Source organism: Pan troglodytes, chromosome 5, assembly GCF_028858775.2.
Source record: "Pan troglodytes isolate AG18354 chromosome 5, NHGRI_mPanTro3-v2.0_pri, whole genome shotgun sequence".
NCBI classification, from domain to species: Eukaryota; Metazoa; Chordata; class Mammalia; order Primates; family Hominidae; genus Pan; species Pan troglodytes.
Window position 1 is genome coordinate 155661398 of NC_072403.2, and position 24478 is coordinate 155685875.

Below are 24478 nucleotides of genomic sequence, written 5' to 3' on the forward strand. Positions count from 1 at the left end.
TTTAGTAGAGACGGGGTTTCACTGTGTTAGCCAGGATGGTCTCGATCTCCTGACTTCGTGATCTGCCTGCATTGGCCTCCCAAAGTGCTGGGATTACAGGTGTGAGCCACCGCACCCAGCCCATCCCTTTATTTTGAGCCTATGTGTGTCTTTGCACATGAGATGGGTCTCCTGAATACAGCACACTGATGGGTCTAGACTCTTTATCCAATTTGCCAATCTGTGTCTTTTAATTGGGGCATTTAGCCCATTTACATTTAAGGTTAATATTGTTATGTTTGAATTTGATCCTGTCATTATGATGTTAGCTGGTTATTTTGCCCGTTAGTTGATGCAGTTTCTTCCTAGCATCAGTGGTCTTTACAATTTGGCATGTTTTTGCAGTGGCTGGGACTGGTTGTTCCTTTCCATGTTTAGTGCTTCCTTCAGGAGCTCTTGTAAGGCAGGCCTGGTGATGACAAAATCTCTCAGCATTTGCTTGTGTGGAAAGGATTTTATTTCTCCTTCACTTATGAAGCTTAGTTCAGCTGGATATGAAATTTTGGGTTGAAAATTCTTTTCTTTAAGAATGTTGAATATTGACCCCCACTCTCTTCTGGCTGGTAGGGTATCTGCAGAGAGATCCACTGTTAGTCTGATGGCTTCCCTTTGTGGTTAACCCAACCTTTCTCTCTGGCTGCCCTTAACATTTTTTCCTCCATTTCAACCTTCGTGAATCTGACAGTTATGTGTCTTGGGGTTGCTCTTCTCGGGGAATATCTTTGTGGTGTATTCTCTGTATTTCCTGAATTTGAATGTTGGCCTCTCTTGCTAGGTTGGGGAAGTTCTCCTGGATAATATCCTGAAGAGTGTTTTTCAACTTGGTTCTATTCTCCCCATCACTTTCAGGTACACCAATCAAACGTAGATTTGGTCTTTTCACATAGTCTCATATTTATTGGAGGCTTTGTTCGTTTCTTTTCACTCCTTATTCTCTAAATCTTGTCTTCTCACTTTATTTCATTAATTTGATCTTCAATCACTGATATACTTTCTTCCGCTTGATCGAAGTGGCTATTGAGGCTTGTGTATGCTTCACGGAGTTCTCGTACTGTAGTTTTCAGCTCCATCAGGTCATTTAAGCTCTTCTCTACACTGGTTATTCTAGTTAGCCGTTCATCTAACCTTTTTTCAACGTTTTTAGCTCCCTTGAAATGGATTAGATCATGCTCCTTTAGCTCGGAGAAGTTTGTTATTACTGACCTTCTGAAGCCTACTCTGTCAACTCATCAAACTCATTCTCCGTCCAGTTTTGTTCCCTTGCTGGCGAGGAGTTGTGATCCTTTGGAGGAGAAGAGGCATTCTGGTTTTTGGAATTTTCAGCCTTTCTGCCTTGGTTTCTCCCCATCTTTGTGGTTTTATTTACCTTTGGTCTTTGATGTTGGTGACCTACAGATGGGGTTTGGGTGTGGATGTCCTTTTTGTTGATGTTGATACTATTCCTTTCTGTTTGCTCATTTTCCTTCTAACAGATAGGCCCCTCAGCTGCAGGTCTGTTGGAGTTTCCTGGAGGTCCACTCCAGGGTCTGCATTTTCAACAAATCACCTGTTGCTTCTTACCGGCATAACGCCTGAGCTGACTGGGACCGATGAAGCAGACCTGTTACCACTCACCACTGGCCAATTTTAAACTTAGTTTCAGACATTTTTGTTTCCTTTTTCCTCTCTATAATTCTCATGATGCCAAAATGACTACATATTTGGTCTCAGTTACTATCTCATAGAGCTTTGTTGTTGTTGTTTCTACTCTAGAAATACCTAGTTTTGGCTCAATGGCTTCCCATTGGTTGTACAACCCAGCAACATTGGAGCTCTGATCCCCCATAACCTCAGCCCAGCTCTTTCTATCTCATGTCTTTCAACAAAATCAGTCCCAGACTGGGTGTGGTGGCTCATGGCTGTAATCCCAACAATTTGGGTAGGCCAAGGCGGGAGGATTGCTTAAGCCCAGGAGTTCAAGACCAGCCTGGGCAACACAGCAAAACCTCATCTCCACAAATTTTTTTTTTTTTTTAATTAGCCAGATGTGGTGGCCACACACCTATGGTCCCAGCTACTTGGGAGGCTGAGGTGGGAGGGTGTCTTCAGCCTTGGAATTTGAGGCTACAATGAGCTGTGATCACACCACCTGCACTCCAGCCTGGGTGACAGAACAAGACCCTGTCTCAAAAAAAAAAAAAAAAAAAATCAGTCCTAATTACATATATGTGAAGAATTATTAGGCCTAAAACCTGGTTTCCTTTGCAAAGAAGAGAGTTAAGTTTATTATACATGTATTTGTCTAAAGTGTCTGATTTACTTTTTTTCCTGTTTTAAACTCTCTCAGGAAATCTTTCTCTTTATTCCAAGAGGAAGTAGCTCTTGTAATAAAACTATGATCAATCTTCAGTGAATTTTAAAAATAAGCATTCTATTTCTTTAATTGCCTGTAGTCACATCTTTCTGGTCTATTTTTTTCAAACAACTAGTCCTTACAATTTCACATCACTTCCATTGCCACATCATTCACATAACTGACTCATCATTTCTAATTGTAAGCCAGCACACACAACATGCAGATCTGAAGCAATTTTCCTGATGACAGGGGCCCAGAAGCTCATATTAATGGAAAGACTGTAGGATTTGAGATTAAAAGGCTTGTGTATGAGCCCCATGTTTGTCATTTAACCCTCATCCTGTTTAGAGAAAGAAAGTGCACCTCGCTGCCAGTGCTGATTTAATTTTACATAAACACGCTCTTTGAGGCTGAAGCAAATCTGACAGATTTTCAATGTGAAAATAAAATAGAGGCCGATTGCAGTGGCTCACGCCTGTAGTTCCAGCACTTTGGGAGGCCGAAGTGGGTAGATTGCTTGAGCCTAGGAGTTTGAGACCAGCCTGGCCAACATTGCGAAATCCATCTCCACAAAAGATACAAAAAATTAGCCAGGCATGATGGCGCACACCTGTAGGCCCAGCCACTCAGGAGGCTGAGGTGGGAGAATTGTTTGAACCCAGGAGGCAGAGGTTGCAGTGAGCTGAGATCACGCCACTGCACTCCAACCTGAATGACAGAGTGAGACCCTGTCTCAAATAAATAAAAATAAATAAATAAATAAATATAAAAACTGTTCTTGGAGTTGTTTCTAAATAGAACATCAAAATCATCTATTTTGGAAAAATCAGATTCATCGAACGATTTTTTTGGCCAACAACTGTTTGAGAATGATGTTAACATCACACATAGAAATGCTGTGTTTTCTAGGATTTGACATTTTCAGCAATAGAGAAATACTGTATTTTGTAAATAGGAATACCACTACTAAAACCATAATGCTATAAATAGAATGATGTCTTTTGTTTCCAAAGTCGATATACTAGAGCGTTGCGAAAATAAAAGCAAGATATTTCATGACAAACTTATCCTGAGGTAAACAACTGCAGCCGTTAGTGCTGCCAGGCAAATATTCTCAGGGCAAACAGGAAAAGGGTTAATGCGCATCTCTCTCTAGCAAGTCATGTGACCTCTCTAGGCCTCCATTGCATCAGCTGTAAGGTAAAAGCCTTGGAATAGTTTTCAGGTTATCAACTGCTTTTTAACAAACCACCCCAGAATTTAGTGGCTTTTAAAACAGCTATTTATTTTGCTCTCAATTCTGAGTTATGAATTTGGGAAGGGCTCGACCCAGCAGTTTGTTTGGGATCCCTGTAGCATCAGGTGAGATGCTGGGTTAGATAATTCACTTCCAAGACAGCTTCTTCACTAACCCTCGGTGCCTTTTGCTCCTTGGCCTCTCTCTCTCTATCTACCCAGCATCTTAACCTCCAGGGCCTTTCCCTGTATCTTGGGTTTCTCACAGCATGGTTTTCTGAGAGTAGTCACTTTTTTTTACATGGCAGCTGGCTTTAAAGTAGCAAGAAGCAAAAGGTGCCAGGCCAGTTAAGGGCTACATCAGACTGGCACGTATCACCTCTACTGTGTGCATTTGTTGAAAGTGGTTACAGGACTCACCCAGAGTCAAGGCTGGAGAGATAGACTTCACCTCTTGATGGGGGAATAGCAAAGTCACATTGCAGATGAGCCTGTAGGATATGCCTGTAAATAGTAAACTGTCTCTCTTATGCATATGTATATGGTCATCAGTGAATTATAAATTGTATCAATATGATGGATCTATAGCACACAATTTACAATTGTAATGTTTTGTAAATTCCATATCTCAGTTGATGCTCACAGAATGCTTTCATTGATTTTTGCCATACTCTTAGATCAGTAGTAGCCAACTTACTTTGCAAATAAGGACTTTATCTTATTCATGGTTAAGTCAACTTCGGTGGCATTATCTTCTTCCATTCCAGTGGACTCTTCATAAATAAAAATGAAAGAATTGTGAATCCCAATCACAAACTAGAATAATTTGTTTTTCAAGAGGCTCATAATAATGACATTTTATTGACTCTACAGTGTACAAAGCACTTTCAAATATGCTCTTGATTAATTCTCATGATATTGTGAAGAATTTCCTCCTGGTTTTCCAGATAAGAAAATTGAGGTTTGGAGTGAAGTGTCTCACTAAGGGTCACACTGCTAATGAGGGCATAGCCAAGACTAGAATCCCTGTCTTCTGACTCCCAGTGGACCGCTTTTCACTTCCTCTGCTGAAACCTTACATTTGGAGAAGAAATTTAAAATGAACATCAAGACAGGATTCTCTGCCACTATTCAAATTAAAATACCTCCTTTCGGCCGGGCACGGTGGCTCATGCCTGTAATCCCAGCAGTTTGGGAGGCTGAGGCGGGCGGATCACAAAGTCAGGAGTTTGAGACCAGCCTGGCCAACATGGTGAAACCTCGTCTCTACTAAAAATACAAAAAATTAGCCGGGCACGGTGGTGCATGCATGTAATCCCAGCTGCTTGGGAGGCTGAGGCAGGAGAATCACTTGAACCCGGGAGGCGGAGGTTGCAGTGAGCTAAGATCGTACCACTGCACTCCAGCCTGGGTGACAAGAGTGAAACTCCGTCTCAAAAAAAAAAAAACAAAAAAAACCTCCTTTCAAGGAAGAACGTTTTATAGATGTTAATTGGCGAGTGGTATAGAGCAGCCTCACTCTTTCTCCTTCTGGTTCTAGGCATCACTTTTTGCAGTAAGCAAAAGTATCCTCACTGTTGATCGGACTAGTGAGATAAACTGGACAGCCATGTCACAGAGGACTCAGGCTCACACATATTTCTCTGCTTGCTTCTTCATTTCCAAAAGTCAGTAGCAAGCATTATTGTCACAGTTCCTAGTCACAGGTTCTCCATAGAAACTACAGGGGCTGAGGAATATATCTGGGGAGAAGAGACAATCTGTGACATGGACTTAAATATAGCATTAAAAGGAGTGTTGAGGGAAAGGCTCGTGTATTGCAGAATGATGGTTAGTTATGAGAGAGAGCTAGAGACAGGCCTCAGGGCTTTTTTTCTGTCTGTTCCCTTTCCTAAAATTTATTATTTTCCAACCACAAAGAAGACTTTTTATCTCCCAGTGAAGTCACTCCCTGTGACTTATCATTCTTAGTTTTGGCTGAAGAGTCCATTTTGCCTAGAGGTTACAGGGGTGTTTTTATTAGCACCTTTTTAAAAACATGAGTAAAACATTCTTTATAGAGAAGTTAGGAAATAAAAATAAGCAAAAATTTGAAACCACGAACCATCTGTAATCCTGCCACTATTTGTTAACAGATAACTAATGTTAACATTTCAGTCTGAATGGCGTAAGCATCCCCTCAAATACCAAAAATTACGTGACATGGATTATGTGTTCTTTAAATAGCAATGCATTCTATTTGATATTTTCTTTGGGTAGCTTTAAGGATTATGCTGAAATTAGAAGTTCTATTTCTATAAACTTCCAATATTAAAGAATATATAAGCAACTGCTTTCTCTGTAGCTCTCTGGCAGCTAGTCAAAGCCATGTTGTTGTGGGCAATATTCTATGTAGAACTTTCCATAGGAAAATGGTATTGCTTCTCAGAAAATGTCATGACCTGCACTTTCCTTGTGGTCATCGTGGGTGGGGGATGTTCCGTGTGACTCATAGACCAGACTCAAGGATGAGTTTAGCAAAGGCCCGCTCCCACTCCCCCTTGCCAAGGGCACTTGAAGGAAGTCTGTCATGGTTTTAGTTTGGCTATAGTATGATATTATATTTATTACACCTTAAAAGAATGTCTAAGCTCGGTATGGTGGCTCATGCCTGTAATCTCAGCACTTTGAGAAACTGAGGTGAGAGGATCACTTGAGCCTAGAAGTTCAAGATCAGCCTGGGCAACATCTTGAGACTGTGTCTCTACCAAAAAAAATTTTAAAATTAACTGAGCATGGTGGCGCACACCTGTAATCCGAGCTACTGGGAATGCTGATTTGGGAGGATCACTTGAGCCCAGGAGTTTGAGGCTGCAATGAGCCATGATCTCGCCACTCCACTCCAGCTTGGGTGACAGAGCGAGACTCTATCTCTTAAAAAAAAAAAAAAAAGGTCTGCTTCATTGATGCTGTATATACTGGGGCAATATATGACCTAAATAACAGTTCTGTTTATCTATTTTTTTTCCTGTTTAGGCAGCAATAAGGAAAGAACTAAATGAATTTAAAAGCACAGAAATGGAAGTTCATGAAGAGAGTCGACAGTTTACAAGGTAGGTGACAAAATGCAGCTTAGAAATTGAAAATGCTTAAGATGTGATCCCATGTTGAGTTGGTTAAAAAAAGAAATTGCTTACAATGGTAAATTTTATGATAGGTATATTTTATCACAATTAAAAAATGTTTTTAAACAGTTTAGCTTAAAACCATCTTATGAACATTTCCGCTTCTCTCACATTCATCCTTGTTGGCTTTTAAGAACCTAATAGTCAATGTGACAGTTTTAAAGATATGACTAGATAAGATTGTAAATTTCTAGAATTTCATAATAAACTCAGCTATCTCCTTCAAGAACACTAAGACTAATCATGCTGAATAAGAATTTCTAAAATTAAATCTTTTCTTTCAAGGAAGTCTGAATCATTCCATGGGGCTACATTTTGGTTCCTTTCTTCGTTTTTTTCTGGGCCTGAAGACATCATTTATTCTGCTCTTGAACAGACTTAGTTGAAGTTGTATGCCCAGAATAGATGCTGGCGAGAGTCAGTGTGGGCACATACATAACACTTTGGTTTCACAATAGACATAACATAGGATTGAAGCTGACTTTTCAGAAGATGTAACTTTAGGATGGGAATCCTGATTTTACTGGTGACGAAGGAGATTGCTATCATCTTACCATTTTTCCCTCAGTCCCTTTCGGTTTCTTTCACAGGTTACCTAACCTGGTAACAAATATTGATCCCCTAAGCTACAGCCATACATCCTGGTGCCACTGTTCCTGCAGTCCCGGTGATGATGGTACTGTGTGCTGGGAGCATGTCACAATATAAAGGAAGTTGCTGTATAACCTCCAACTTTAACAGCAAACTTCCCTGAAATTGATGGGGGAGGAGTGAGGTTTGTTATCATAGACTTGCTCCACAGCTTTTCTTCCTATCTTACTGTCTTGTGTGCCAGAGAAACTCCCCTTTCTTTCAGGGTTACAGTTGGCCTTCCATATCTATGGGTTCCCCATCTGTGGAGTCAACTGACCACAATCCAAAATTTTTTTTTTTTTTTTTTTTTTTTTGAGACAGAGTCTTGCTCTGTCACCCAGGCTGGGGTGCAGTGATGCAATCTCAGCTTACTGCAACCTCCGCCTCCCGGGTTCAAGCGATTCTCCTGTGTCAGCCTCCAAGTAGCTGGGATTACAGGCATGTGCCACCATACCTGGCTAATTTTTGTATTAATAGCAGAGACAGGGTTTCACCATGTTGGTCCAGCTGGTCTCAAACTCCTAACCTAGAGTGATCCGCCCACCTCAGCCTCCCAGAATGCTGGGATTACAGGCATAAGCCACCACACCCAGCCCAAAATATTTTTTAAAACAAATATAAAATAACACCACAACAATAAACATAACACAGAGCATAAAATGATACTGTATAATAGCTATTTATACAGCATTTACATTGTATTAGGTAGTATAAGTAATCTAAAGATTATTTAAAGTATACAAGAGGATGGGTGTAGGTTGTATGTAAATTCTATACCATTTTATATCAGGGACTTGAGGAATCCATGGATTTTGGTATCTGAAGGGGTCCTGGAATGAATCCCCTGCAGACACCAAGAGCTGAATGTACTTCTTCTTTATTTTTTTATTTCCTCCTATATCATTTGTTTTTATATACATGTAGAGCGTTCCAACATCCTGAATGGATTTTTATCTATTTGAGGGCTTTATTCTATCATAATCTACTCTGAGACCAACAACATGTCCCTATCAAGCCAGACATTTTTGTCCCCCTCTTTTCTCCCTTCCACTTCTAGGGTCGGGAAAAATGTATGCTAAAATGTGACACCTGTAGTTGCTCTTCTGAAGTAAAGTTGATTATTAAAAGGTGGAATATTTTGAGTGACATCATGCTGGCTGGGGCCTCCGGGCAACTGGGAAGATAGAGTGCTTGGTGCAGTTGAGTCCTGATCCCTGAGCTGCAGTGACTGCACTCAACCCATACATTATCATTCGGGATAGTTTTGCTTCTGCATAGTTTTCCTAGAAGTTGGAGTATCTGATAGCCTTATCTTCATTTGATAGCATGATATAAAGAACAAATTACAGTCAAAAGGAATCAAATTTTAGAAGTACATTTTTATGGAAGTTCTCATTTTATGAAAAATAAATATTTATACTAAAAGAGGTTCTTTCTGTTCTGTTGTACTCTATATGAAGAAGCACAATAAAATTGGAGTACAGGGAGAAGTAAGGGTGATTTTGTTTTTGTGGGGGTATTTTTTGTTTTTTTGTTTGTTTGTTTGTTTGTTTAGTAGAGATGAGGTCTTGCTATGTTGCCCAGGCTGGTCTTGAAGTCCTGAGCTCAAGCGATCCTCCCAGCTCAGTCTAACAAAGTGTTGTGATTACAGGCATGAGCCACTGCACCTGGCTTCTTTTTTATACATGTATTTGTATGTACAAAAATAATATATTCTAATTAAGCATTCAAGCAATACAAAATTCTATTAAGTATAAATGAAAAACCTTCACTCCTTTCCCAACCTCATTTCTGTTCTCACAGGTATCCACTAGTAAAAGCTTGATGTAGATCCTTTTAGATGTTTTTCCATGCATTTATAAATGTGTGTATGTGTGTATATATATATATATATATTAAATATGTGTATGTACATGTATGCATTTATATGTACCCTCTCTCACACATAAACACAGCATCTAAGAAATCTTTCTATAATAATATATATCTCATTCAGCTGGATGCAGTGGCTCAGGCCTGTAATCCCAGCACTTGGGGAGGCGGAGGTGGGCAGATCTTTTGAGCTCAGGAGTTCGAGACCAGCCTGGACAACATAGCATACCCTGTCTCTACTAAAAATACAAAAATTAGCTGAGCGTAGTGGCTCACAGCTGTAGTCCCAGCTACTTGGTAGGCTGAGGTGGGAGGATCACTTGATCCCAGGAGGCAGAGGTGGCAGTGAGCCCAGATCACACCACTGCACTCCAGCCTAGGCAACAGAGAGAGATCCTGTCTCGAAAAAAAAAAATATGTATATATTTGTGTATATATATATTTCATTTGAATGACTGACATTTCATAGATAATATGCCAAAAAGTTATTGAACAATTACACTATTGATGGATGTTTATGGAGTTTTCAGTTTTTCATTATTAAAACAATGTTGCCTTGACTTTCTTTATGCATATATCTTTGTGCACACATGCCAGTATTTCTGTGGTAGTCCCATAAGTGGATTTGCTAGGTTTCTGGGCATATACATTTTGCATTTTGGAATAAACTATTCCATTATCCTCCAAAAAGAGCACTTAGTTTACAGATCTACAGTTTAAGAGCATGCCTAGTCTACTCACTACTCATGTGGTCGAGAGGTTTATATTCTAAAGGATGAACAATAATACCCCATTTCATTGATTTCTATTAGATTGGGCATCTTAACATACCTTTATTGATCACTTATTTTTTATTATTTGATTTGACTATCCAAAACTTCTGACCAGCTGAGGTAGGAGGATTGCTTAGCCCAGGAGTTCTCTACCAGCCTGGTCAACATAGTGAGACCCCATCTCTAGAAAAAATTTTAAAAATTAGCTTAGCATGGTGGCACTTGCATGTAGTCTTAGCTACTTGGGTGGCTGAGGTGAGAGAATCGCCTGAGCCCAGGAAATTGAGGCTGCAGTGAGGCATGGCTATACCACTGCACTCCAGCCTGGGTGACAAAGTGAGACCCTGTCTCAAAAAAAAAAAAAAAAAATTATGTGATCAATTTTTTGGGTAGTTGTTTGTCTTTTATATGGATTGGTAACATCTTCTTAGATATCATGGATATCAGCCCTTTATTGCCTATGTTGCAATATTTTTTCCAATTTGTTGTTAACTTTTAAACTTTTTAATGGCATTTTGTTTAAATTTTTGTATATTCAAATCTATCTGTATTGTTATGTTTTACTTCATTGTTTTGTGTCTTATGGACGGAGGCCAAGAGTATAAAACTATTATTTTTACCTGTTATCTATGCTTTGGAGAGGTGCATTTATTTGTGTGTATGATTCAGAAAGTAAACTAACTTTACTTTTTTCTAAATCAGTAGTTGATTCTCTCAATGCCACTTTTTTCCCTGTGGATGTGAAATTCTCTTTTAATATACACATTGGTCAATTTCTGGATTGCTTATTATGTTCTAATGAGCTGTTTGTCTATCCCTGTCTATATCCTACTGTTTAATTTGGAAAGATTTGTAGTGTACTTTTATATTTGATGGGGCATTTTTTCACCCTCAAAATTCTATTGGCTATTTTTTTATTTACTCATCTAGAGAAATTTAGTATATGCTTCTTGTATTTCATAACAGTCTATTGATATTTTTATTGCTTATGTAAATATAAACAGATGCAAATATATAAGCTTTCAGGGAGAGTAACAGCTGATATCAAGGGTAAATTTTAAAAGTTCTCCAAAACATAAATTGATTAACACTCTTTAATACCTTTCCAGATAAGGAAAAATTAAATATTCATATCACCAAAATAAATATGCCTTGCTTAAGTATTCTTAAACCTTGGCAGTAAAGCAAATGTTACTGCTATTTTTCCATTAACTTATGACATCATTCGAGATATATTCCAGTAGGGATATAGTTTGGCTCCAAGACATAAAAATAATGCTTATGATTTTCAAGCTGTTTTCAGTAATTCTTTTAAGGGGAAAAAGTTCTGGTAATCACCACTCTTTCTAATAAAAATAATACAAAAACATGATCCAGTTTTACATTTAGCAAATTGTTCATAAAAAAGGTGGTGGTACTCTTAGTACCAGCCTCTCTTGGGGAAAATAAACACCTTATGAATCATTACCTTGCCCTTTCAATGCAACCTAGAGACACAGCAGCTCTCCTTTCCTCTTATTAGCATGAGACATTGTCTCCTTATACCAAGTAAGACTTCCCTTCAAAACCTCAATCTGTGAACTCCTTGCAGATTTGGGGTGGTTAATAAATGGGCTGACTCCTCTTCTCGGGCACCTCTTTATCTAGAGGCCATTTCCAACACAGTGATGTACTGGTGTACAATGGAAGGACCCACTTCTGTATATAGCTTCCTTTGCTTCTCTATCTCTGGAGAGAGACACAAGCTGGTGGCCAAGGGCAGGCATGGGAGGGAGACTTCTCACAACTCACCCTTTTGAACCTTTTGAATTTTTGAAACATTATGAATGTATTACCTAGTCAAAAACAAACATTTAAAAGAAAAAATAAAGAATCCATTCTCTAAGTCCTTGTTTCTGTAAATGAAGATTACGTCGTGGTGGCTTTTCTTGACTAATGTGTTGGCACTAATATTAATTGTGACACTTCCATGTCTTGTGCACTGAGGGGGTACCTCTGATACTTCTGTCATGGAATACATTCCATGACATATTTGGTCTGTAGTGATGAAGAACTGTGGTGCTCTACTCTTTCATCTAATTCTCCCAGTATTTTCCAGATGGTGCCCTGGAATTGGAATGGATTCTAGGGCAAGAAAGGTAGGGACAAATGGTCCCCACAAGAAGTCATCCTGTGGCCCTATAGGTACCAAGCCCTAACCTCAGTTGCTTAGACCTTGCTGCTTGTCTGGTCACATTCTGCATTTTCTACCCCTCAACAGTGCCCACTCAGCCCACTGTTCAAAACCAAAAAGTCCATTTGAGGGTGATAGGATCATTGCATTCTCGAAGGAGACCAACATGGCAAACAAACGCCACTTCCTTTTCCATAGTAAATGGAATTTCTACAATATAAAATAACTCTCTAAATTCTAAAGATAAATTGCATGAAAGGTCAAATTTTACTTAAGTTCTAAACTGTAAAGTAATTACAGCTGAGCGGTAAGATTTTGAGTAATTTTAATTTTCCTCTGGATATTTATTCTCTGTTTTCCCAACAGAGAAAGTGTTAACATGTATCAGATTTGTTATCAAGAGAGAATATCGCTTTTTAAAAATAAACTTCTCATTTTGTAAATGATGACATTTTTGGAGTATACAAAGTAGTTTCATATTTGTATCAGCTTGTAAATTATTTACTTCTTATATTAAGGAGTCTTACTGAAGACTCATAGAATCATTGAATTGAGGCTCTTAGAGTTAAAATGAGCCTCAAGAGATCATTGGCATAATGTCAAGTGGGAAAATCAGGATATTGACTAACTGTAGCAGCAGTGTATTTTATTTAAAATTCAGATGCAGCCGGGTGCGGTGGCTCACGCCTGTAATCCCAGCACTTTGGGAGGCTGAGGTCGGTGGATCACGAGGTCAGGAGATTGAGATCATCCTGGCTAACACGGTGAAACCCCATCTCTACTAAAAATACAAAAAGTTAGCTGGCGTGGTGGCGGGCGCCTGTAGTGCCAGCTACTCCAGAGGCTGAGGCGGGAGAATGGCGTGAACCCGGGAGGCGGAGCTTGCAGTGAGCCGAGATAGCGCCACTGCACTCCAGCCTGGGCAACAGAGCGAGACTCCGCCTCAAAAAAAAAAAAAAAAAAAAAAAAAAATCAGATGCCTGGAAATAAAGATTAGGAAATAACTTCAAAAATTCTTAGTGCTTTATTATAGAGTGGGGTTATAGTAATCTTTTTTCTTTTCTCTACTTTTCAAATTTTCTTAATGGTAAGAAGTTTTTCTTCATGTCGAGAAGTTTCTTAATGTTGAGAAGTTTTCTCATGTTGAGACTGAGATATTCACATACAGTGACCCTTGAACAACCTGGGTGTTAGGGGCACTGATCCCCACTCACAGTCAAAAATACACGTATAACTTTTGATTCTCCCAAAACTTAACTACTAAAACCTACTGGTGACTGGAATCCTTACTGATAACATAGTCAATCAACACATATTTTGTATGTTACATGTGTTATGTACTATGTTCTTACCAGTAAAGTAGGCTACAGGAAGGAAAATGTTACTTTAAAAATCATAAGGAGGCCAGGCACAGTGGCTCATGCCTGTAATCCCAGTACTTTGGGAGGCCGTGGCCAGAGGATCACATGAGGTCAGGAGTTCGAGACGAGCTTGGCCAACATGGAGAATCCCTGTCTCTACTAACAATACAAAAATTAGCTGGGTGTGGTGGTACACATCTGTAATCCCAGCTACTTGGTAGGCTGAGGCACAAGAATTGCTTGAACCTGGAAAGTGGAGGTTGAAGTAAGCTGAGATCGCCTGGGCAACAGAGTGAGAATCTGTCTCGAAAATAATAATAATAATAATAAATCATAAGGAGGAGAAAACATATTTACTATTCATTAAGTGGAATTGGATAATCATAAAGGTCTTCATCCTCATCGTCTTCATGTTGAATAGGCTGAGGAGAAGGAGGGGGTTGGTCTTGCTGTTTCAGGGGTGGCAGAGGTGAAAGAACGTCCAATTATAAGTGGACTCATGCAGTTCAAACCCATGTTATTCAGGGGTCAACTGTATATACGTATGGACACATAGACATACACACTTTTTTTTTTTTTTTTTTTTTTTTTGAGACGGAGTCTCGCTCTGTCTCCCAGGCCGGACTGCGGTGGCGCCATCTCGGCTCACTGCAAGCTCCGCCTCCTCGGTTCACGCCATTCTCCTGCCTCAGTCTCCCAAATAGCTGGGACTACAGGCGCCCGCCACTACGCCTGGCTAATTTTTTGTATTTTTAGTAGAGACGAGATTTCACCGTGTTAGCCAGGATGGTCCCAATCTCCTGACCTCGTGATCCGCCCGCCTCGGCCTCCCAAAGTGCTGGGATTACAGGCGTGAGCCACCGCCGCCGGCCCATATAAGTATTTTTTAAAGCAATGATCTCATTCTATACTTTCTTGAGGTGTTACTATCCTATGTGGGTTTACGGTTAAAGTAAACCACTCTTTCAGCTTCTAGATATGCTTATCAAAATATGACATCACAGGAACTATACTTGAAACTGCAATGAAAATTAATAAGGGGTCCTCCACCGAGGAATGGAAAGGCTGCTTTTGTAGTGGCACTGCCTTTCATGGATACTCCATTTACTTGCTACCTGGACAGAAATTAAAAGAGTTGCAAAATGCTGCTTTAACTACTACCAGAGTTGAAAGCAAGGCTCAGTATTGGGAATGATAAGAGCCCAGCCAGTGTGTGGTCTAGCCTCTCAGGTAGAACAAGGAGCTGTAATTTAAGAGAGCCTCTTCCTTTGTTTAACATAAGTGTATGTACAGGAGGATCCCCTGAGCCCCAGAGTTCCAGGCAGCAGTGAGCTATGATCCGGCCACTGCACTCCAGCCGTATGACAAAGCCAAACCCTGTCTCTTTAAAATGAATAAATAAATAAAATTTAAAAATAATAAGTATAGGTGGCATGACAATGAAACTCTTTTAAAGAAAAGGGGAATGAATTATTTAGGAGTTTTATATCTATCAAGTAGGGAAGTACAGGAAAGTAATATTTTACCTTTGTGAGTAATTATATATTTTATGTTATGTGAATAAATTTACAGGAAGGGCTGGGCGCAGTGGCGCATGCCTGTAATCCCAGCACTTTGGGAGGCCGAGGTAGGTGGATCACCTGAGGTCAGGGGTTCAAGACCAGCCTGGCCAACATGGTGAACCCTGTCTCTACTAAAAATATAAAAATTAGCCGGGCATGGTGGTGCATGCCTGTATTCCCAGCTACTCTGGAGGCTAAGGCAGGAGAATCACTTGAACCCGGGAGGTGGAGGCTGTAGTGAACCAAGATTGCACCACCGCACACTAGCCTAGGCAAAAGAGCAAGACTCTGTCTCAAAAAAAAAAAAAAAAAATTTATAGGAAGATGAATAATTTTTTAAAATTAAATTATAAAGGAACCGCCTTTATTGAAATCATTATCTTTATCTGAATTCCATAACTTAAAAATAGCTTTTCCCCCATTCCCTCCCTCTCAACAGTATGAAAATAAGAAAAAATGTATTGCAGTTTTAAAAGAAAGAAGAAAATATGTATGACTTTAGATTGGAGTCTCAGGAAAGTTCTGAAAAGAGGGTGGACAAAAGGCTTCAGTATCCTTAGGGCACAGTAAATCTATTTATTCCTCCACCAACTTGAAGCCTAAAGCCAAAACTGTCATGCTGTCACATAGACAAACTTCTCAAGACGTAAAGCTGAACTTCTCCTACCTTAAAATGAATGCAAACTACCGAGAAATAGCGAACTACCGAGAAATAACAAACTGAAGAGTATTTTGCATTTTCAGTACCTCTAACCACAGCGTTTTAGAGCTGAATTTGAAGATAAGATGAGTAATTTAAACAGGATAAAAGTGTCATTTTCAGATTGGATAGAGCAGGAAAATATATGGCTTTTGTTTTCCTTCTGGTTTTACTTTTTACCGAATCTGGGCAATCTATCTAAAGAGAGGTCATAGTTCTGACCTCTGGCTTTGTGAGCACATTATTGCATGCAAGGTATCAATTGGTCACCTTCTTTTCCTAGCCAGCCCTTGAAGCTGTGTTGGTGGCCTATGACCTTCCAATGCAATCTAGACTGTGGAACTCACTGTGTGCTGCGATCCATGGGCAAATGGTGTGTACAGGAAAAAACAAAAATTCTTACACTGTCCTCGGTTATTTTTGAAAATTAAATACAGAATACTTTCCAGGATAATATTGGGCTTCAAAGATTATCTCTTCTGGCCGGGTGCGGTGGCTCATGCCTGTAATCCCAGCACTTTGGGAGGCTGAGGCGGGAGGATTGCTTGAGGCCAGGAGTTCAAGACCAGCCTGGTCAACATGGCACAATGCTGTCTCTACAAAAAATACAAAAATTAGCCAAGCGTGGTGGCAAGTGCCTGTATTCCCAGCTACTTGGGAGGCTGAGGCAGGAGAATCTCTTGAATCCAGGAGGCAGGGGTTGCAGTGAGCCGAGATCATGCCACTGCACTCCAGACCGTGTGACAGAGTGAGACGGTGTCCCCCCCACCCCCCAAAAAAGAAGATTATCTCTTCTGGTCCATTGACTACTCCCTTTGTTATCCAACCCAAAATTTCATTTACCTTCTTCATCCCACAGACATTACCAATGGAGAGAGAAAACATCAGGTTTCCTTATCCTTGCCCCTTGAATTCAAGATTAGATGAACATCTGAAGATTAGGACACTGTGGAATGTTTGGTACGCAAAGCCCAGCAGATTTGGTGAGGGCTAAATAATTGCTAAGTTAGATGAGCTTTTAACTAATTTTTAGAAAAGCTGAACCTAAGAAAGATAGGCCTTTGGTAGCTCATGGTGTGAGGGTCCTGGAGGTACAATGCACTGTGTTGTCAGGGCTCCCTGGGTTGCTGCTCCCTTTCTGGAGTATGGACAATACTGGTGTGACCTGCTCAGAGGGAGATGCTGCTGCTAGTTTGGGATATCACTGGATGGGCTCTTCAAGTCATTGTGAAAAGTTTAAGAATAGACTGTAGCAATCAAAGTGTGACCTGAGAAGGTGGAACAGGATTTTTCTCTGGTCAAAATTGATCAGAACTTGAATGGATAATGAAATTGTGGTATACATACACAATGGAATACTACTCAGCCACAAGAAAGAATGAAATTCTGTCATTTACACCAGCATGGATGAACCTGGAGGATATTATGTTATGTGAAATAAGGCAGGCACAGAAAGATAAACACCACACATTCTCACTTACACGTAGAAGCTAAAAAGTTGATCTCATTGAAGTAGAGAGTAGACTAGTGGTTATTAGAAGATAAAGAGGGTAGGGGAAAGGAGATAGGGTGCAGTTGGTTAACAGATACAGCTAGATGGGTGGAATAAGTTCTAGTGTTCTATAGCACTGTAGGGGGACTATAGTTAATAATTTATTGCATATGTTCAAAAAGCTAGAAGAGAGAATTTTGAATGTTCCTGACACAAAGAAATGATAAATGTGTAGGATGATTGATTTGCTAGTTTGATCATTACACATTTTATGCCATCAAAATATCACTCTGTACCCCATAAATATGAACAATTATTATGTGTCAATTAAAAATATAATAAAATAATCAATAAAAATTTTAAATAAAATTTGATTAAAATGGACAGAGGTAGAAATTCAGATGATCACCTTTTCTATTCCATGCTACCCAGAGAACACCAGAAAATCACCCCTTCGAATGGAAGTACAGATGAAGACATGTTTTGATCTCATACTGAAATGTAGGTTAGGAAGACAGTCTGGAGCATAGCGCGTCCACTTACCAGCTGTCTCTCTCTGCCTTGGGCAAATGAGTTAGCATCCCCATGCCTCAGTTTCCACATCTGTACAAAGATGATATAGGAGTACTTTCATCATAAGATTGTTTTGGGGATTAAATGAGGAAATAGATGCATAGCACTTGGACTTGTAAGCTCTGGTAAGTATTATATTAGGATTGTTATTATTATCTGTGTATTAGTCCATTCTCATGCTGTTATAAGGACATACCCGAGACTGGGTAATTTATAAAGGAAAGAGATTTAATTGACTCACAGTTCCATGTGGCTGGGGAGGTCTCAGGAAACCTGCAATCCTGGCAGAAGGCACCTCTTCACAGGGCAGCAGGAGAGAGAATGAGTGCCGAGTGCAGGGAGAAGCCCCATCAGATCTCGTGAGTACTCACTGTCACGAGAACAGCATGGGGGAAACCACTCGCCTGATTCAATTACCTCCCACCAGGTCCCTCCCACAACACGTGGGGATTATGAGATTACAATTCAAGGTGAGGTTTCGGTGGGGACACAGCCAAACCATATCAATTTGCCTTTCACATTGTATATAAAATATTTGATTTAAGAGGTTTTCAGTTACTCTTTGAAATATTTTTATAGAACTTCTGTATTTTGCTTCAGGTTGTGGTTGACTCTTCCTAGAAAACATTTTGGAATGTCCTGTCAGTTGGGTTATTGTATATTAGTATACATTTACTTGTAATTAAGTTTAGGGGCTTCTGATTGGACTCCTCAGTCATATAGAATTATTTATAGAGCTAACAAATAACTTCCTAGATACCCCTGTGTATATGTGTTCAGTGACTCATGCATTCAACAAATAGTTATTGAGCACATCCCTAGTGAGCCAGATTGTGTTCTGGACCCTGAGAGTTTAGGACCTGTCTCATAAGGTCCTCAGGTGGTTATGTTCCAGTAGAGAAGCAAACTATTACCAAGTCAACAATAAATACACATGAGCATTTCAGATAGTGCTAAGGACTGTGAAGAAAAGGTAATAGGACAGGGGTGGGTATAGATCCGATGGCCAAGAAAGGGGTCTGTATCTGTCTGAGTTCTCCAGAGAAACAAAACCAATAAGATATATGTATATAGATATATGAGAGGGGATTTATTAGGGCAATTGGCTCACATGATAATGGATGCTGAGAAGTCCCAGAACAGGCTGTCGGCAACCTGGAGACCCTGGGATGCTGGTAGCCTGGCTCAGTCCAAGGCTGGAGGCCTGAGAGCTCGAGGCAGTGGGGAGTACTGGTGTAAGTTCTGGAGTACAAAGGGTGGGGAGCCTGGAGTTGTTGTTCAAGGACAAGAGAGGAAGAGCATGTATCCCAGCTCCAGTAGATAGATTGACATAGTCTCCTTTTCTCTGTTTTTGACCTCTCTGGCTCTCTGGCAGATTGGCTGTGGCCACCGACACTGAGGGAAGATCTTCCCTACCTAGTCCACTCAGACTCACAAGCCAGTCCCTGAAAACACCCTCACAGACTGTATTAGGCCATTCTTGACTGCTATAAAGAAATACCTGAGACTAGGTAATTTATAAGAAAACAGGTTTAATTGGCTCACAGTTCTGCAGGCTGTACAGGAAGCATAGCAGCATCTGCTTCTGGGGAGGCCTCAGAAAGCCTCCAATCACGGCAGAAAGCGAAGGGGGAGCAGGCACATCACATGGCAAGAATGGGAGAAAGAGTGGAGGAGAAGTGCCCCACACTTTTAAACCAGACCTCGTGAGAAGTCACTCACCATCACAAAGACAGTACCAAGCCATAGGGATCCACCCCCAGGACCCAAACACCTCCCAGCCCCACCTCCAGCATTGGGGATTATATTCCAACATGAGATTTGGCAGGGACAAATATCCAAACTATATCATTTTGACCCTGGCTGCTCCCAAATCTCATGTCCTTCTCACATTTCAAAATGCTTTCCCAAAAGTCCCCCAAAGTCTTAATTCATTCCAGCATTAACTCAAAAGTTCAAAATCTCATCTGAAAAAAGGCAAATCCTTTCCACCTATGATCCTGTAAAATAAAAAACAAGTAAGTTATTTCCAAGATATGGTGGGGATCTATACTGGGTAAACATTCCCATTCCCAAAGGGAGAAATCAGACAAAAGAAGGTGGCTACAGGCCCCATGCAAGTTCAAAACCCAACAAGGCAGTTGTTAAATCATAAAGCTCCAAAATAATCTCCTCTGACTCCATGTCCCATGTCCTGGGTACTCTGGTGTAAGTGGGCAGCTCTACCCCTGTGGATTTGCAAGGTGCAGCCCCCAGGCTGATCTCACAGGCTGGCGTTGAATGTCTATGGCTTTTCCAGGCACAGGGTGCAAGCTGCCAGTGGATCTACCATTCTGGGGTCTGGAGGACAGTGACTTCCTTTTCACAGTTCCACTAGGCAATGCCCCAGCAGAGACCCTTTGTGGAATCCCCAACTCCTCATTTCCCTTCCACACTGCCCTAGTAGAGGTTCTCTGTGGGGGCTGTGCCCTTCCAGTAGGCTTCTGCCTGGACACCCAGGCTTTTCCATGTATCCCCTGAAATCTAGGTGGAGTGTCTGAAGCTTCCATCACTTTTGCATTCTGTGCATCTGCAGGCTTAACATCATGTAGAAGCTGTCAAGGCTTTCAGCTTGCACCCTCTGAAGCAGAAGCCTGAGCTGTATCTGGGGCCCTTTGCGCCAAGGCTGGAGCCAAAGTGGCTGGGATGCAGGGAACAATGTCCTGAGGCTGCACGAGGCAGCAGGGCCCTTGACCTGGCCCTCGAAAAAGTGAAAGAGTGATGTTGCCTCTGTGTATCAAATGCAGGCATGGCAGTCCTCACATCTGCCCAAGGTTACAGTCAGGGATAGACTAAGAACATAACTCGAAGTGGACACATTCCTGCTTTAGTAATAAATTGCCTACCAGTTTTGTAAAGCTTGGTATATCTTATTTTTCTTTTGACTTTTGTCAAACACAGAAGTAATATAAGTCCCTTGTATCCAACTAGCAGCTCCTCAGTTATCAATTCATGGCCCATCTCATTTCACCTGCTCTTATTTTTTAGTTTTTCATTTTGTAATGCTTGTATTCAACACAGTGATGTTTAGTAAGTACTATCATGTGCCAGAGATTGTATTCAATGAGTACGTAAAAATGGATAAGAACATTTCCTTCCTCAGCTTCTCATGATCCAATAGCAAAGGCACATGTATCCAAAGATTATATAATGTAAGCAATAACTGGCATAAGCCAAAGGTTATGGGAACACAGGAAAGAGAGCAATTAGTGCTTCCCTGAGCAGTGGAGAAAAGAGTTTGGAGAACTCACAGAGTGAGACTGCATAAAGCGCAGATGGTAAGAGAGATAAAGGTAGAAGAAAGAGTAGGCCAGGTATGGTGGATCAAACCTGTAATCGCAGCACTCTGGGAGGCCGAGGATAGATTGCTTGAGTGCAGGAGTTTGAGAACAGCCTGGGCAACATAGCAAAACCCCATTTCTACTAAAAATACAAATATTAGCTGGGCATGGTGGTGCATGCTTGTAGTTTCAGCTACTTGGATGCTGAGGTGGGAGAATCACCTGAGCCCAGGAGGTTGAAGCTGCAGTGAGCTGAGATCGCACCACTGCACTCCAGCCTGGGCAATAGGAGTGAAACCCTGTCCCCCTCTGGAGCTCCCCCCAACCCACCCTGCAAAAAGTAGGTAGAGGAAAGGGCATTAGCGCAAAAGCCTTTTTGGGGCAAGTGACTGAAATGGAGAGTATTTGGAAGCAGTGATAGAGATATAGCTAGAACCATGAGTTGGGCCACTTTCTGAAAAGCCTTACTTGCTACTCCAGGAACTTTAAATTTTATTTTGTTGGCTTTCTTATTTTAATTTTTTAAGGGACAGGGTCTTACTATGTGCCCAGACTTGTCTTGAACTCCTGGACTCAAGGCTGTCCTCCCACCTCAACCTCCCAAGCAGCTGGGATTACAGGTGTATGCTACCATGCCCAGCTTAAATTTTATTTTGTAGGTAATGGGGAACAATACGATCCTTTTGAGAAAGAACTGGGTTGGGCGCAGTGGCTCGTACCTGTAATCACAGCACTGTGGAAGGCAAAGGTGGGCAAATCGCTTGAGACCAGGAGTTCAAGACCAGCCTAGGTAACATAGTGAGACCCCCATATCTAATTAAAAATTAAAAAAGATTTTAAAAACCCCAAGAACTGAAATGATGGAACCAGTATTTTTAAGGATAGTGTGAGCAACAGTGAGGAGCATAGATTTGATGGAGAGAGCCTGGGACAGTGAAACCAATTAGGAGACTGGCTGACCAGAGCAGATGAGCGTTCGATTGTAGAAGACAGAGTGAAATGCTAGGCAGAGTTGCATAAATGTGGAATTGCAGAAGTAGGCTGAAGAGCTTGATCACTTAAGGCTTTATGGAGAAGATAACTTTTGACCTTGATCTTGAAAATGAAAACATAGATAGGAAATGAAGGGAAGGAATTGCAGTATTAGTGAACAGCATGTTCAAAAGCACCGGGCTACAAAAATGCGAGGAATGTTCAGGAACTCACAAGGAGGGAAAGGAAGCCAGCTGGCTGGCTAACAAGCATACCGTAAAAGTAGTGCCAGCAAAAGATGGAACTTTAATGATTCCAAGACAGGCAGTTGAGGCAGGACTTGGTGACTAATAGGAAATGCTGGATGAGGGAGAGAAATGAATTGCTAATCTGAGGTTTCTAGACCAAAAATATTTTTAAAGATAGAATATTAAATAAGACAAAGTGCAAAGGCAGGTTAACAAGGAAAGCTTTGTATAGTTGTGGACATGCTTAGTATATACCTGTGGAACATCTGGGGGGAAGCGCCCTGTGGGCTTTTGGAAATTCAAGTGTAGAAAGTAGATTTGGAGTCGTCAGCAGGAGATGATGAGAGGCTGAAGCTAATGAAAAAGTGTCTATTTGTTGCTGTGCTTTTATAATACAGACCAGGTGTACCGAAATCCCTTTGTGAAACATCTCCCTCTGCTTGATAAAGGTTAGAGCACGATGCTCAAGAATAGTGATGTTTTCTGTCTTGGTTGCTGTGTAACCTGAATACTATAACCAGCATCTTTTATATAAGGTTTCCTTATATGCTTATATATAAACATATATATAAGGAAAGCATTTATATATGCTTTCCTTAATAATATTTGTAACAGTATTTTGTTATGACAGCAATCTGTAAACAGTAATTCAGTTGGGGGATATCTGGGGTACCTTTTCATTGTAAACATGACCACGCCTTATTCAGCTCACTGCATGCAGAATGTGCTCCTAGGCCACAGGCTTATAGTTTCTATTTCTTACTCCAGGTTTCATCGTCCATAACGAAGAGTGAGACTATTTGGAAACAGAGACTGATCATCTTTGGGGGAAGCCCTGCTTCCTGAAAACCTGATATTGCACTGGGATTTGAATGTGTGTGTTTCCGTTTAACTTGTGGTGAAGGAAGTGTGTGACTCAGCTTGGCTGGGAAGTGCTCCTCACCTGTGTGGCCCAGATGGCTCCAACAAGCAAAAGGAAGGATGCAGTGACTCTTGCTGCCCAGAATGCACAGCGATGGTAAGAGACACCGTGGATATTCTTCATCAGAAGCTTTAATCAAAGAAGATGAGCAGAAGACAATCGCTGGCTCCCTGTTACCAGAAAGCCAAATTTTATAATGCGGGTGAAAGAAAAATATAGATTAAAATTGCTGGGCACTGAAAAGGGGTGGGAGTTGGAAATCAGAAAGAAAGAGAAATAGTTCATTATGTTAATGAAGAAAAGAGAAAATTGAAGCATAAATGTATTTTTGAAGTAGTTATTTGGTAGCTGAGAACTTATTAAGGGATTTAGGAATTTAACCTCCCGATGTGGATTCCTCGAAGACTTGATCGGAGAATATTCTTGTTTCACCATTATGTTGGTACAGTATAGTACCATTATTTTATGTTGTGCCAGTGAATCCAGTTGCCAGAAATAAGTCTGAATGTTTTCATGCATCTTTTTCTTAAATGCAAGAGCTTCTACTGACTCTTAACAAGCATGCTTACCCAAATTTTGTTGCATGCTTTTAAGTAGCATTAGCTATGCACACTTGACATTTTTAAATATCCCTTTCCTAGTGTACCAGCCTTCACAGGATAAGAGGACTGGGAATAAAGTCAGATGTAATGTGACCCTAGAAAACTGTAGCAAGCTTCAGAAATAAATCTTTTGATCTTTCCCTATCTTGATTAGATCCAAAGTCAAAGCAACCATACTTCACCTAGAGAAGACAAAGCAACCATACTTCACCTAGAGAAGACAGTATTGACAATCATGACACCTGTAATAAAAACTTGACTCCAAAGTCAAAACTTAAGCAAGATACAAATGTGCTGCCTGCAGTTAGTCCTGCATGGGAATAAGGACTAGTTATTTTTTTAGTGCTGCATTTTTTAAAAGTTGGATTGCTGCTATTTAAAAAAAAAAAGCACACAGATCAAAAAAACACCCAAAGGCTTAACAGAACATGGAAAGTTCCCAGTAAGTTGTGTGTGAGGAAATCCTCATCTTGTATTTTAAGAATCTGCAGATGGCATCCA

General features: G+C 40.6%; 1 protein-coding gene across 9 annotated transcripts in view; it reads left to right on the forward strand.

Annotated features, from left to right (window-relative positions):
- PHACTR2 (phosphatase and actin regulator 2) overlaps window positions 1-24075 on the forward strand; it is a 287576-nt gene extending 263501 nt beyond the window's left edge. For all 9 annotated transcript variants that reach the window (XM_016956418.4, XM_016956419.4, XM_009452125.5 and 6 more), the window contains 2 exons: window positions 6626-6702; window positions 23222-24075. In XM_016956418.4, the coding sequence (XP_016811907.1) occupies window positions 6626-6702; window positions 23222-23237 (93 nt within the window). In that variant the 3' untranslated portion in view covers window positions 23238-24075. The remainder of the gene's footprint in view (window positions 1-6625; window positions 6703-23221) is intronic.
- The last annotated feature ends 403 nt before the right edge of the window (window positions 24076-24478 follow it).